Below are 15,437 nucleotides of genomic sequence, written 5' to 3' on the forward strand. Positions count from 1 at the left end.
AAAAGCTGAGATGGGAGCATGTCACCCACATCTTTGACTGGGATGGGGCAGGAGGCATTACTCTGCAGCAGTCCCTCCACGACAGCACTCAGAGCTGTCATCTTCTCCTGTACCCAAGAGTTTTCCAGCTCAGAGACGAGCTTAAATTTGGAAAGGAGGTGCAGAGTAAACTGCAGAGACTGGATGGTGCACGACAGCTCCCTGGAGAAGCGTTCGCTGCTGTTCTTGTAGACACTAGCAAACTCTGGAGACAGTTTCAGGTTCGATATGGCAAGCTGGAACAGTTTGGTAAAGCTTTCGTTGTGCAGAGTTCCTCTCTCCATGTCCAGGAAATCAAAGAGCGCTTTGCAGGGGCTCCTGGCTAAGGACTCGCTTAGGGTGGTATTTTCAAAAAGCACCTGAGCTGCTATGTGGAGCACATCCTGAGCGGAGCAGTTCAGGATTGTCCTGGATCTGATGTCGCTATTCTCAAGGAAAGGGCTCAAGGCTAAGGATGTGAGATCCACCACTTTTTCCTTCAGAGAAGCATTGTGCTGTAAGGAAGACTCGCTAAACTCCTGCAGCAGAAGATGTGTTAAGTTATAGACACGGTTAATTATTACTTCAGCAGAAGCTTCACTGGCATTTCTATAATGAAGGATTTTCATTCCTGCCCTCAGAAGTTCAGACAAGCTCTCAAAGGTTTTATTGTCAAAATTAAAGAAAAGGTCTATATATTTTAATTTACTGATATTATAATTCAGCTGTAAGTCTTTTAACATGTACAAGGTCTTTTCTATGGCTTGAGTGACTATTGAGATATTGGCTACTTCAGAGTCTTCCCCATCAAACTCTTTAAGCACAGCTGTTACGAATTCCGACAGTTGAGCCAATTGTTCACTGAAAAGACTATTTGAATTATTATTCTGCTTTTTTAAATGGCTGCTTAAGACCTCTAAAAACTGCCCATAGGCTACAATGCCTGTATTATTCCATTTCATTGATCTCAGTTGTTCACCAATGCGCCAATAGGTATTCAGTTCATCCCACCAGAATTCTCCCATAGAGCTCTCTACTTTCTGCATCAGTTCAAACACAGGCAACAGTAGGTACTTGTAACCTATGTTTGTATGTGTCAGTATGAAAAATATCTTCTGGAGAGCGAGGAGTTGGTCTGGGAAGTTTCTGTAGGATACAGGTTTAAGCAGATGATCAGAAAACAAAGATGGTATTTCTTCCATTCCATCTAAATGGTCTCTTAAGTCTTCCAGAAATGATTGCATGCTAGGGGTGAGTAACAGTTTGAGAGCATCCTCAGTTTGTGCTGTACTAAAATAAGAATTATTTAACAAATCTGGATTCCAAATCACCGTGGCTAATTTTAAAGCACTCTGAATTTCCTTCCACTGGGTCATTATATTGAAAATGGAAGTCCCGTTAAAGGCGCTCTGTAATTGCAGTGATGTTAAGTTATAGATTTCATCAATTATTTCCTTATTATAAGCTTCCTTTAATTTATAATCATGATGTGGATTCATTCCCAGTTCAAGAATTGCATACAATTTCTGTAATGTTTCATTCTTCAAATTTCTGAATAGATTTAAGCTTTTTAATTCACTTCTATTCATTTTTTTCTCAAAGCCTTTTAAACGATGTAGAGACTTTTGTATGGCTTCTAAATCATATGAATTAATGGACCTCTTGGAGTCTTTTCCACCAATCTGTGGCGACTTTATTTTTCTGGAGGGGAAAAAAAGGCATTTTAGTGAATATGAAATCAATGCAAGTGGAAATGTAAAGTGATTTAGAGAAAATATAGATCTGAATTATACTGTTAGAAATATCCCTTTAGCCAATGTCTTACCTCAGAACTTCTTCCAACTCCAATACCAAAGTCTTCTTGTCTTTCCAGTTAAAGTGATTACAAATATATTTGGTCACCAAACTTTTTTCTTTATCTACAACAAAGAAATAGAGATGACATTTGTATTAGGCTGGAAACTGAGAAGAGCTTTATGGCAAACATGTCAACGAAAACATGCACGTGTGTAATTAGGCTCCTATGATAAGGCACAAGATCCTGTTCTGACATTTGACTGCCCCTTTGGGGTGCAACTCTTCCTGGAGTTTGAAAGGTTCAAGTCAGGATGCTACCTGCCATTGTCAAATGATTTTCCACCTCAGGAACAGCTCAATGGCCCTGAGGTCTGGGTACAAATGGAGCTCTCCTCCTGCTTTAGGAGAACAATCAGCAACACAGCCCAAGTTGGCCTAATATTTATTATTGGGTTTCTCTGTATAGGAAGATTTTTTACTACCTGCACCTGGGCCTTGACTGACTAATGTAAACTGACAGGAAATGGAGCAGAAGAATGGCCAGCCTTGACATATACAAGCCCATTCTAAATCCCTACACCTTGATATAGCCACGTGAGTTTGACAGAGCCCACAGCTAGAGGCAGATTTTGCCCCCCCCCCCAAAAAAAAATCAAGGTAAAAATTCCGCTCAACATTTCCATTGAGACTGCAGCTCATGTTAATTCATTGTCTACTGACAAAACCAAGGTTTTTTACTTTTCCATTCAAAACGAGGTATTTTATTCAGGTTTGTAAAAAGCTAAGAAGAGAATTCATTATGCCGAGCCCTGAACACTGTGCAGCTGGTATAGTTACTTATTAGCCTGCAGTTTACTTCTCCTCGGCACCACAGGTTTTCAGCAGAGATATGACTATGTGGAGGAGTCTTACCTTGCTCCAAGCAGTTCAGGGAATATGGGGGATCTGTAACCCCATTTTGAGCAGTTTTGAATCTATCATCAGTCACAAGTGATGCAGAGACATTTTGAGCTGCCAGCACAACACTAAAGGGAAAAAAAGCACAAGGAAAATAAATTGTGGTTGCAGGTTTATGAGTAGAAATAAAGCAAGTGTTCAAATAAGACACAGATGTAGTACAGCCTATCATTCTCAAAATGCCTGACAGACATTTTAAGACATTGCCCCTACTTTTAATTATTTGCTTGATCATGCACAAAATACAAACAATAAAGGGCTTTGAAGGGAAAGCCATGGCAGTATATTAGCAGAAATGTGTATGTTGCACTCATTGGATGTACTTATTCAAAGACTTATGCAAAATCTATAGACTTAAAACCTCACAAAAGGGCTTAGAAAACAGGAGACATGCCACAACTGTGATTCACTGCTGCAGGTGAATCTCCTCCTAAATGAAACCAAGAAGCAGAGCAGACAAGGCTCCAGGGAGTGCAAAGATCCCTGGGAGACACCTGTGGATGGAAGAAGCAATCACAAATAACTGTAACCATTTCTAATTTTCCTTCTTTCCTCTTTTATATTGTAACAACCAGACTTTGGGGAAGCAAGGAATGTTTTTTCAGTCTTTGGAAAGAACAAGCTGATAATCAGGCATATTGTATCCCAGGGTAAGTCATTTAAAGGACTGCCTGTTCAATGTGTACAGGTTACAGAAAACTTCACACTGATTATTAGTCCCTTTTGCTTCTCCTATACAAAGAACAGCCCTTCACTGTTGGTATGGGGTCACTGTGAAATGCACAATCTCTTGGCTGCCTGAAGTTCTGTGGGTGATGCACACAGCACCTGGCTGAGCTGATTTCAGTGGCATGAATACAAACATGGTGATTTGTGGGAACAGAGCGCTAGTGAGGATAGAGCATCAGGGAATGCTTTTCTCCTCTTTTAACATAATGTTTCCATGCGGGTTTTGTGGACTTGGTGGTCACCGTTTCCATTCTGCAGGGGTGCTTGTTAGCACCTGTCTCAGAGGGGGAAGAAGCTGCCATTGTAAAATGGCACGTATTTAGTTGAGCAAAAGTTCTTTTCTTCTGTATCTTCATTTTTCTGCTGTAGAAAATTCCCTGCATAGTATTTCTTTGGGAGGTCAGAACTGCCTGAGTAAAAGACATGGCCAGGCTGGCTAAGATGTGCTTTTGTAAGCATCATTAAAGCACTATTTGTGCAATCTATTTGCAGTAACTTTTTACTCATGCATTTACACTGCCCCATGCCAGGCATAAAAGCACTGCAGTTCTGGTGAAATTCTCTGTGCTTCTTTGTTGTGTCTATGATAACTTTGCCTGGCTCTGCAGTCATGGAGCAAAGCAGAGCAGCACAGTAAATATTAATTCTTCCTGGGCACTCAAACAGTGCTGATTCTCAAGCTTGAATCTGCAAGCCAGTACGTGCAAACAAATGCAATAATGCTGTGACTGAAAAAGCAGCATGGGCAAAACATTGCTGAATGAAATTAAAATTCTCACCACACTGCTACCAACTCCTTTAAGGATAAGGGCATTACGACTTACAAATAGTTCTCACAATGCAGCATGGCAAATTACCTGGATACTAAACGTCCAGGATTTTAAATGCCTTGGCAACATGCCAGCGATGAAAAGGGAGTCCCTCTAAGCCTGGGTGTAATCAGAATGGCAAAGTTTCTACAACCTCTTTTGGCATCTTTGCCCAACTGCTCATATATCTAAGAAAAAAAAAAAAAAAAAGTCTGAAGACGTTCAGTTGCTTGCTTTCCTCCAGGTGCTGTAACAAGTAGACTATCCTGAAAAATTTCTAGCAGTTTTGATCAGACAGCCAGTAGGTGATTTGGAAGATGCTCCCACTCTCTTGGGTAACTCAAGTCTTGTAGAGAAAAGTGAGAGTTTAGCTCAACTAAGGACCAGGAAAGTGATAAACCCATTTGAGATTTTATTGAGATTTTATTGTCCTAGCTACAGACAACATCAAATAATTCATCATGGTTAATTAATGCAGTTAAGCCATTTTTCACATTTTTCATGTACATTTTTTCTGATTTTTCATGTAACCATTGAGCAAGAACATAACTGGTACTTTCTTAAAATCAAACACATGCAAAGCCCCATATGTGAAGAACCAGGTTCCCTCTCTCCTCTGCTTCCTTGGGACTCATTTTGAAGGATAAAACAGCTGTAAATCAGGGAACCATTTTCTTTAAAGTGGATTTCTGGCACCCCTACAAATACCTGAGGTGTTCAAAGACACTTAAATTTGTCTCTATAGTTTTGGGGAAGGAAGTGGCTAGCTGCTGTTTCAGCAGAACAGCAAGGAGGGCTTTTCTTCAACCAAAGGCAGGGGGTGTTGCTCAGCAGCCTTTCTATCTGACACTGGCATGGAAGTGCCTCTAAGAAGCCTTGTACGCAACTAATAGTTCATATCAAGCTCCCAATTAAAAAAGGAACAAGAGTGATTGAAAATCAAAGCACTGCTCATTGTCTGTAGAGATATTCAGAGATGCATTAATGGTGCCACACCATCCCTCAAATAAAGCATGCTTTTAAGCTAACACCCTTCAAGATGAAAAGTGACATGTCTTTACTGTTCAGCATAAACCCGCCAGCTTTCAGTGCCCTTCCTGGCATTTTCTGTCTTTTTACCTGCTTGTATTCTGAAGAAAATCAAGTATGTCTTGCAGTTGCACGCTGCCCTGAAACACATCTGGGGCCAGCAAAAGGAGATGCCACAGGGAGGTGTCGTTCTGCACTCGGGAGATGAGCATTAAAAACGAGACCATTTCCTTGACGAATGCTGCTTGGTACCGTGGGTTGTGCTGCACCTTAGGAAATAACAGTGCAAGAAATTATTTAAGCAGAAGAACCCTTGTTGCTGGTGGGTCTTTTTATGTTTTTCAGCCTGCACTACACTTGTACACAACTCTACAAACAATACATTCAGAGGACTCTAGTGACAGGCAGTAACGGAGAGAGTGACTGTGCTTTACCTTCACACCCCAGACTGCTCAATAAATTTTCTGCTTAGACAAGCCTTAAGATTCAAAAATTCCCAAATAGTCCAAAGACTAGGATTACAAGAAAAATGAATATGAATACTCACAATGAAAAAAAAAAAAGGGGGGGGGGGGGGGGACACATTACCTCTAAAAGATCCATTTGCTTTAATTATACAGCTTTCCCAAAGACAGGTACTGCTTCAGTCATGAGTTGTTGGATTAGATGCAGGAGTTATTGGATGAAGTTGTATGGCTGATGTAATACAGGGTGAAATTTATGGCCTCCCCTAGCTTTAAATATTCTTATTTATGCCCCGTTCTCACATTGTTCTATCTACTTGTAACTGCAGGAAGGCAAATAAAGAGTAGAAACAAAACCTAGGCATAGTGAGAAAGTCTTAATGGCCACTAGCTGTTAGCTGGCTCTCCTTGCCTTTCCCCAAAAGCTGTGTGCTCAGCTCTAAGGTGTTTGTGCAAAAATTAGCTCAGCCTCATCATGTGCTATATGTACTTCGGTGTAGAGGTGAGCTACTCTGAAGCAGGTGGGGTCACATTCTACCTCCAAAACACCATGCTGAAGTGTGTGAACTAATGCAGCTGCTACCTGCAGACATCAGAATTCCTAGGCACTCACCTGAGCCAGCTGACTTCTGAACTCTTGGGTAAACGATTGTAAAAGTGATGAGTCAGTAAAGCAGAAAGTCCTGTGGATGTTGGCTGCCATCTTCTCTTCAGTGAGATCAGGATGTGCTGTGTACCGTGACAAGACCTCACACAGAATGACTTTGAGATTTGCTCCAGTTGAAAATTGTGTCTTGTTCTAGAAGATGTAATGTTAAAGCTAGCTTTAAAGCAATACTCTATTTGTGATGGTTTTAAAGCAAGTAAGACTTTAACAGGTTAGTAGTGACATCTGCAAAGTATGTTAGAAGTACTTACACACAGAATTTTAACAGGTGAACAGTGTCACTGAAATCCCTAAATCTCATGCAGATAAGCAGAAATGTGTGTTTGTAGGCCTTAATCCATAAACATACTACAAATATTTTTTTCATCTACCATTAATAGCAGACAGTGTCCCCAGCATATTGGTGTCCATTAAGTGGTACTAATCTTCAGTTACAAAGGATTGATTCCTGTATCTATTCAATTACATACATAATAAATATACAGTGCCTCTGATGTCACTGAATGTGGGCAAATAATGAATCCAACAGCAAAGTCATCTTTATTTGCACATGAAAGAAAATGCACTCTTAATACCTTAACTAACAAAAGTTTTGAGCAAAATGCCTCATGGTCTTGTGGGCCAATATTTGGGCATGCACAGTATTACGTCCCAGGGTACATGGTTTACCTGTTTTTTGCTTAGAGAATAATGGATTTACAATAGAGCTTAAAAGCTCACCCACAACAACTGTCTTCCTTTTCCCAGAATAAAGGAAATTCACATAACAGGGGAGATCCTAAAGCAATAAAAGCCATACGTTGGTACTTTCAACTTCTAATTCTTTAAATATAACTACATAAATGATCAGGCACAGCTATTACGCAAAAAGAGACTTACCTTCCCAAAACTGAGGATTCTGTTGAACATGTTGATGCTGGAAGTCAAGTTGGATGGTGATGAAATATTCCAAAGGGTGTTTTCTCTATGATACACCAAATCCCTGAATGCTGCAATAACAGTTTGAAACACTGTATTTTACTTAATGTCTTTTAACCTCTTTGCTACATCAAACCAGGACAGAGGATAGCTAACTGACTACAGCTTTGGGCATGCCATCATTAATCTGTCTCCAAAGGTACAACCAATGGCACCCTGTAATTACTTACTTAAGGTTTTCTTCTGAAGTAATTAAAGCCTGGATTACACTACTTCTTTTTGTAACTTTTTTAAATTAAATGCATTTAACTATTTGCTTGCAGCTCAACATTAACTTCCACCTCTTTCCTCAAGTCCTGCAGCTCCCCCACGCAGGAGAGACATGGGCAGCCTTACAAGGAAGCCCACATCAGCTCGAGCTGATAGCCCTGTAAGGCAGAGCTCCCCAGGTGCCCTTGGCACAGCGAGGTGGCACTTGTTATTCAGCTCCAGCACAGATCTGGAGCGCTGCTGCCTGCTGCACATGGTGGCACGCTGCCAGGTCCCCAGCTGATGCACACCAAAGCCAACCTTTGCACTGAGCTGCACTCACAAAACCACACAGCTCTCTGAAGCCAAAGGAGCTATGCCAGTTTACACCAGCTGAGCCTGCAGCCTATTATTTTTATTTCTTAAATACGAGGTAGAACTGAGCTGTTTCTTGACCATGCATAGCCATCAACATGAGTTGATAGTTCCCCTAACAATTCATTGATTTTTTTTCCCCAGTCCCTTTTGTGTGCTGCCTTTTTCTGCCCATGCACCAAGGAGTGAGTGCGTTGGCAGGAATGCTAATTGGAACTGTGAATGGCTGGGGCAGAACAGTCACAGGATGCAAATCTGTAATCATTCATTTGATCGTGAGCTCCCCGGAGAAATAGCTATCCATCATGACGACTTGCAGATAGTACTAGCCATTACCACCAATAAATAATAACTGTAATGATTTAAAGAAAATGTAAGTCTGAAAGTTCCTTCAGGAAAGAGAAACACATCAGAGGAGAACGGCATCAACAATAAATATCCACTATGGCACAGAAGAAGACTTGTTTGCAGGATAAATGTGAATAAGAAACACATTTGAAAAAAAAAAAAAAAAAAAAAACATAAGCTGTTTATGGACAATTTGTGGGCAGTAAAAGGGCAGTATTCCATAAATAGCCACATCTTTAATTAATGTCCAAACAGTCTGCGATCTCACATTGCTCCTGTGAAGCACAACAATTTAATCCTGTTTTCTTGGTCAAGTTCCAGAATTCTTTTCTACAGACAGTTACTTGTAATTATTCCCGAGAATTTACACTGATGTCGTGGCCACAGTTACGTGCCTGTATAGAACATATAAATCATTTTAGCAGCGCTCTAAGAACTGCGTCTCTGTTGAGAGCGCTTCAAAAGATCAGCCTCTAAAGATCAGGCCTTTGCATAGAGCAGTGAATAACCTACCCATTGAAGCATTCCCGCTGCCGGGAACCTCAGCGCTCCATGGTGATGGATGGTTGTCCTTGGCCGCACTGGACAAGCTCCTCCGCTTACTGAGGTAAAGAAGGAAAGGATGAAGACACCTGTGAAAACTCAGTTTCTTATGATTAAGGTTATGTTTAACTACTACGTGACTCAGGATGGGTCTATAGCTGGATTTTATGGCAAGTGATGAAATCCGGGCTGTGTAAATGCTGAGTTCCTTCTAGAGGCCTGTTATGGATGCTGGGGGACTGCACTGCAGCGCTCTCAGATACTGATAGATGGAGGGGATTGCATTTGTGCACGGTATGTGGGGACACCAAGGACAGGCAAGGCTTGACGTATGTATTTGGTTTAACCTTAAACAAATTCTCACTCCTTTGAAAGGAGGCGTCATCGTTTCAGGTCCTACTCTCCTCCACCAACACATGCTCAATAGAAGAAGCAGTGGAGAACTGTGGCACTGTTAATGATGCTCTGACTGACCAGAGAGGCCTTCATGCAAGCTGCAATAACACTAAGTTATTACAGCATGTTGTGTGCCCCTACCAAGAAATCATTCAAGACACCAGAACCTTACTTCACCCTTCCCAAACATTTCACTTCAAGGGAAAAAATGTTGGAAGATGCTGGTGTTGAGCTCAGTTGAGCTAGCTCCCTCCTGCTCAAGGAAATTTCAAAGGACCGTATTTTGCACACCTGGGTGAAAAGGGAACAGAATTAAGGATGAGAACCTTGCCTATTTTCTCTGCTAGCCACTGGTTAAGACACAGTTTAAGGGCGAGTTAGAAAACAGTTTAAAAACAGCTTCAGTGAGTTGCACAATGGGAGGAAAAAAGCAGTCTGTGTTAGCTGAATACTACAAACTCTAGAATATTACACAACGATACATCCAGGCAGTGCAGGATCACAGCCCGACTATTTTCCCTTCATGAGAAGTTCATCCACAGCAATTCTGCTCCCAAGGCAGAGCTGAGTCCATTCATGTTGGCTGCAGGAACTTTCTCTACCCAGTCAACCTTCTGGTGAGGTTTCATACTCTGGTGTATCCTGCTGGGTTTGCTGTGGCTAGTTAAAGGTTGTTTTTTCTTGTAAAATATAATGTATTTCTAAGGCCAACACGGACCAGACAAGGGCAGGTACACCCACATTAGCTGTGTGATATTTCACAAGGCTAATTTCTAGCATCAGTCGTGGTCAAGATGCTCATTAATGAGACATGTGACTTGAGCTGTAGTTTGGCCCTACCCTTTGATTTTCAGTTGGCATGAAAGAACAGTTTTTTCCTAAACAACTCTACAGAAACCAAAAACAGAAAGCAAGGAGCATTTGTAGCTATTAAAACCCATGGAAGACCTCCAGCTTTGGCGCTAACAGTCCCCATTTCTTTATTTCAGTGCTCCAAATTAACCATTGTTTAACGTGCCCAGGAAAATAATGACACTGAGGAAACAAAGGGCTGTGAATCCAGGCATCCAGTCTCTCCGTGACTCTGCCCTTGTCTGCTGTGTGACCTTGAGGCTGATTAGGATGCACCTTGTGTAAATTCAGCCACCCACATGTTTAGTCATCCAGACTCTCTTTAACCAACGGAGAGATCCTGACCACTGACATTCCCCTAGAAATTCCACTCCCTTTGCACTGACCAAGGACCTTTGAGGAGCCACCATACCCAGGATCCTGCCTGAGGGGCTCTCTGGTGGAAGTCTTGGGGCCCACCTGAGCTTTTCAAACTCAAGCTCTGGCTGAGAGGGATTTTGAGGTTCTGACACAGCCGCTCTGGAGCAGCCTCTCACCTGAAAAGAAGGATGAGCACCTGGGGACCTTGGATGTGAGATGTACAGATTTTCAGCTCCACAAACCAGGCCTCAGGGCTGCATGTTCCCCAGGGACATGCCAGAACCCGGCAGCCAAAATGTAGAAACAGCCCTGGCTGGCACATCTCAAAGCAAATGCTACTTGGCTTCCACTGGAACGTCAGTGAGATTGAAATCCCCATGCTGCATATTTCAATTTCAACAAACCAGTATTCCAATGAGACATGCCCAGCCAGCTCTGCTCTGCAAATCTACATGCTTTTGTGGGCAAAAAAATACTTTATTTTTTCATCTCTTTGCCTATATGTTTAATGTTTTGCAGAGAGAACACCCATTCTGGCTGGTGCCTGGAGGCTCTACTGAAAGAGCAATTACTCCAGAACAAACGTGCCTCTGAAACTAGGGCTGTTGAGGAATTTGCCACTTCCACCCTAAGTGTCCTGAGCTGATCACCACAGAAGGCAGATCAGCACACTGGGCTTGCTCTTAGCAGCTGATGCCTTGCAAAACCCAGCCCACAATCATGAAAAAGAAAAAATTCTTTGCTCTGATTTCTGAAATTTGGGTCATCAGAAGCATTTTCCTCAGGAAGTAAATTTCTCTTCTACTGTCAAGCCTGAAGCAATTGACACAATACTGATAGCTGTCCCTAATATGACAGTTTTTAAAGCATCCCACATTGCAGCCCATATTCTCATTTCTAAGTGCTCAGATATCTAAAACTGTATCTGTTATAACAGACACCAGAGAGACAGCTGTTGTGGACACACTTGCACATACACATATGCATGGCTGCTCCCTCCACCTCAAAGCAAGCTTTGCTCTGCAGCTTGTGACACCCAGCTATATCCGGATCCCCTTACAGTTTGAGAGATGAGATCTCATTAAGCCTTGGCAGCAGATCGTCTGGTGTGTATGGCGTGCCTTTGCATCTGGCGTCTGTATCACACAGCACAGTTTGCAGGAATGGGAAGAAGCCTGCACTAGGAAGGTTTCGGGGTGCGAGATAACCTGGAGGAAGGGGGAGACAGAAAATGATGTTATGACGATGCAGATATACATTTTTTGCCACGTGTTTCTATCAGTATGTGCTACTTTCTCCCCACAAACCAGGGACTTGATTCTCAGGTTCACTGAGGTTTTCACTCCACCTTTGCAACACACCTCTAAAAGCCCCCCTCAACACCAACAGAACCACACAAGGCTAGTTAATAGGAAAAGAGTCAAGCTATCTGTTTATAAGTAGATACTAGTCAGTCCCAAAGCAACTGCAGGATTAGTTTCTTTTAAATAAAAGAAGACATGGCCATAGTAACCTGAAGCATCCTTAAGAGCACGTTCTCCTAGACTTGTTTGGATCAGTTCCTGTGCAAAGACCCAAGCTTCAGCTTCAAGCCAAGCTATTAAAACAGGGCTGTGTCTCAGATTTTACCACAGGAAGGGGCAACACACCCAGGACCAGACAACCTCCTTGTGCAGACCTGCCCAGGGAAGGGAGAGGAGCCATCTATCACCACTCCTTCCATGTCTCCTGCCATCTCAGAGCAGCTCCGGTGCCACCTGCTCGGTGACCTGCGATGCTGGCAGCCAGCACTGCGGGGTGAGACGCGTGTCCCTGTCTCCCATTTCTGCAAACACGGAGAGGACCTGAGCAATTAGAGACTTCAGTGTTTCATGTGCCACTTGCCCCCCGCTACCTACTGCCAGCCCACAGAGTTCACCAAATGCGTCTCCTCGCAGTGACAAATGCTCTAATAAATCTCAAAACTCTTTTGCTGGATCACGGCAACGTATTATTTAAAATAATCATTTGGAAAATTACCTGGCAAAGGACATGGCTATTATTTCTCCGATGGAAAGGAGCCAGATTTACAAAGGGCCCGCAGGCAGGCTTGTGGTAATTGATTACCTTGCTGCTCAGACTCCACAGATGACCTGTGACTCTTGCCCAGGAACAGCTTTATCTCTAACCCCTCCAACACGGACACCACACTAAGTTTGTAGGACATTTATTAGTTAGAGCAGTGGTCAAAACCCACATATTCCCGAGGGGAATGGCAGTGCTATGTGAAGCATATGGCTGCCAGTCTCCTCGAAGGAGACATTTCTTAGCTTTCCTCAGCCAGACTGGTCACAGCCCATGTGTGTGCGCTGCAGTGCTGGCCTCCAGAGAGGAAAGGGGCCATTGAGGCTGCAAATGTTCTCGGTGTAGCGCGACACTTCCCACTGCTTCGTGCCAGATAGCACCAGGTACTCCTGCAGTGACAAAGGCACCCGTTTTGGGTGGTGGTGTGATTCTCCAGTCCCTCAGCAGAGAACTGCCCCAGAAAGCTGAAGGAGATGTCCTACCAGAGGAGAAAGGGAGAGCTTCACCTGTTCCCTGCATCCTCCAGGCCACTGGGAGCTACGGGGCAGGCTGAGCCAGCTCCCAGAGATCACAGAGCGCCAAGGAGAGTGAAAGAGATCCCTTCTCCCTACAGGCAGTCCTTCTGGGTTCGAGGCTAAAGTCCCAAATATATTCTGCTCTAAAGGTTTTGAAGGGTAATTAAGTCTGCTGCCCATGAGGGAAACTGGAGAGTAGGGCACTTTAATCTCAAAGCATCCTTCTGTGAATATCCCCTGCCCTGTCTGGGACGTTGGCCCTTTGGGATGACCAATTACAGCCCTGCAAAATGGCCTTTTGCATACCCTGGCATTTTTCTCATCTTCCTTCTGATCTCCTGCGCCCTTGTTCCCCTTGCAGGCAATCGACTCACGCCCCAGTCCAAAAACACACACCACAGCCCTCACTTTGTCAGCACGTCTATAAAACGCTGGTTCAAAGAGCTGGAAAGCCGCGAGGTTCAGGATGGGGAGCGGAAGAGGAGTGAAGTGAGAGATAGGAGCTAGGAGGTAAAGGGCTACACCCTCTGCTGCCATCCACATCTGCCAGCCTTAACCAGGGCCAGCAAGTAAGGTCACGTCTCTCAGGAGACCTGGAGCAGCTAGAAACATGTAATCCCTCAGTGGGACAGCGGGCTGGGGAATGCAAGCACGTGGCAGCAGCCTGGGGAGCAGTGTTCTTCGCTAGAGATGCAAGAAGTTTACTGAGACAATTATACAAGAGTTCCTGCTGCATCCAAAGCAGAAGTAATTTCCCTGAGATATAAGCGGTGATGATATATTTTAAAATTAGACTCAAAGCCTTTGAGTCTGCTTTGAGCTATGAGGACAATTATACAATCAGTCGCTGTATCACAAGCAAGGTGTATGGCATACGAACACGGTGATGATATCAGCTTTTTCTTCTCCTTTATTTTTAAACAGCAAACTAAAAACTAAAGAGACAGAAATTTATGACCTGAAGTTTGCAAGTGCCGCTGGAAGCGCTGGTGGTAGCACAATGCCTGCGAAGACGTCGCCAGCCCAACATGATTGAGGTACTGAGTGAAGCTCTGCCAACTCTTATCAGATGCTGAGCAGCTCGCTGGCACCTGGTACAGCCACGGGGCTGACACATCTCTGCGTCACTGCCGATGTGAACTGCTGTAACCCCACCATGCTCCTAGCACAAAAGCAGTGGATGCCAGACAGAACTTTTCTGGACAAGGCCTGGGCTCTGACAGCGGTTTGAGAATTAAGGAAGCTTTTCAAGAATGCACTGAAAAATCTGAAATTTCTGGGCCTAAGCAGAGCCAGAGCGTGAGGCACCCTGCAGGGAGCACGGCTGGTCTGGGAGCCTGAGCCCAGACAAAGATGGTGTAGCCTCAGAGCTCTTCCCTGCAACTCCCTCTCGTCCTGCAAAGGAAGGAATTTACTGATGAGAAGCTGAGCCAAGAGATTAATGCATCTCTTTCTCCCACGGAAGTCTTTGGCAATGCCACTTCCAAGGAAAATAGATTTCTCTTGCCCTGTAGTCCCCACCTTTATGATCCTGAGATACAGCGGATCCTCAACACAACATCAGTTTTCATCATGTTCACTACCTTTAAATACTTCAGTTTCCTAAAACCGCAATTGCCCTTGGACGATCTCACAACGCTGCCGATGAGCCAAGATGCGGAGATCACTGCTCCCACTGCTGCCCCTTCTCAGCCCTGGGCAGAGGTCACCCCAACAGATTTCTTGCAAATTGCCTTATCTGCGACCAAAACCTGAGCCCAGAGCTGCATCCTAATAGTAAGGACTGACTTTTGGGCTCGCTGCCAACAGAAGCCCAAGGGCAGAGGGTTTTTTGCTATCCCGTATCACTGTGGAGTGCTTTAATTTTTGGTCATTGTTGAAAGAAAGGCACCAAATCTGCAGAAAACAAGACAGGCATCCCGAAGGGCAAAAGAAGCCAAGGGCTAAGCACAGCATGGGCTGGCTGGTTCTCCCTGCTCATTAGCACCTACCCAGCCCGGCCGTATCTCCAGGAGCTGAAAAGAAACCTGGCTTTAAGTCCTTTGGGAATTCTGGCATTTCCATATTTGCTTTCATTTGGAGTAAGATGAAGAAAGTTGATTTCTTTTACTTTCTGAAACGTGTGAGATTCCGACACACTTCAACACAAGCAAAACATTTTGTTTTCTCCAAATAAAGGAGCTTTGTATAATAATGATGAAAAATGCCAGGGTAATAATAAATGTCATGCAAGACAGATGAAAATTACTATTTCACTACGACCTATAAGATTAATTGAAATTGACTGAAACGTCCAAATCTAAATGAACCATGTTTTACCTCGCCACAGTGATTATGTTGCTTTCAT

The 15,437-nt window shown here is 43.5% G+C and overlaps 1 protein-coding gene across 1 annotated transcript in view; it reads right to left on the bottom strand.

The window, feature by feature from the left end:
• The window catches only part of ABCA12 (ATP binding cassette subfamily A member 12), an 81,851-nt gene that overhangs the window by 51,753 nt on the left and 14,661 nt on the right, over window positions 1-15,437 (bottom strand). Inside the window, exons 3-10 of the mRNA XM_035332315.1 lie at window positions 11,572-11,719; window positions 8,874-8,962; window positions 7,350-7,459; window positions 6,417-6,602; window positions 5,430-5,608; window positions 2,728-2,840; window positions 1,844-1,937; window positions 23-1,719 (exon numbers count right to left, since the gene is read on the bottom strand). Of these exons, the coding sequence (XP_035188206.1) occupies window positions 23-1,719; window positions 1,844-1,937; window positions 2,728-2,840; window positions 5,430-5,608; window positions 6,417-6,602; window positions 7,350-7,459; window positions 8,874-8,962; window positions 11,572-11,719 (2,616 nt within the window). The remainder of the gene's footprint in view (window positions 1-22; window positions 1,720-1,843; window positions 1,938-2,727; window positions 2,841-5,429; window positions 5,609-6,416; window positions 6,603-7,349; window positions 7,460-8,873; window positions 8,963-11,571; window positions 11,720-15,437) is intronic.

This window comes from Oxyura jamaicensis, chromosome 7 (genome assembly GCF_011077185.1).
Source record: "Oxyura jamaicensis isolate SHBP4307 breed ruddy duck chromosome 7, BPBGC_Ojam_1.0, whole genome shotgun sequence".
Lineage (NCBI taxonomy): Eukaryota > Metazoa > Chordata > Aves > Anseriformes > Anatidae > Oxyura > Oxyura jamaicensis.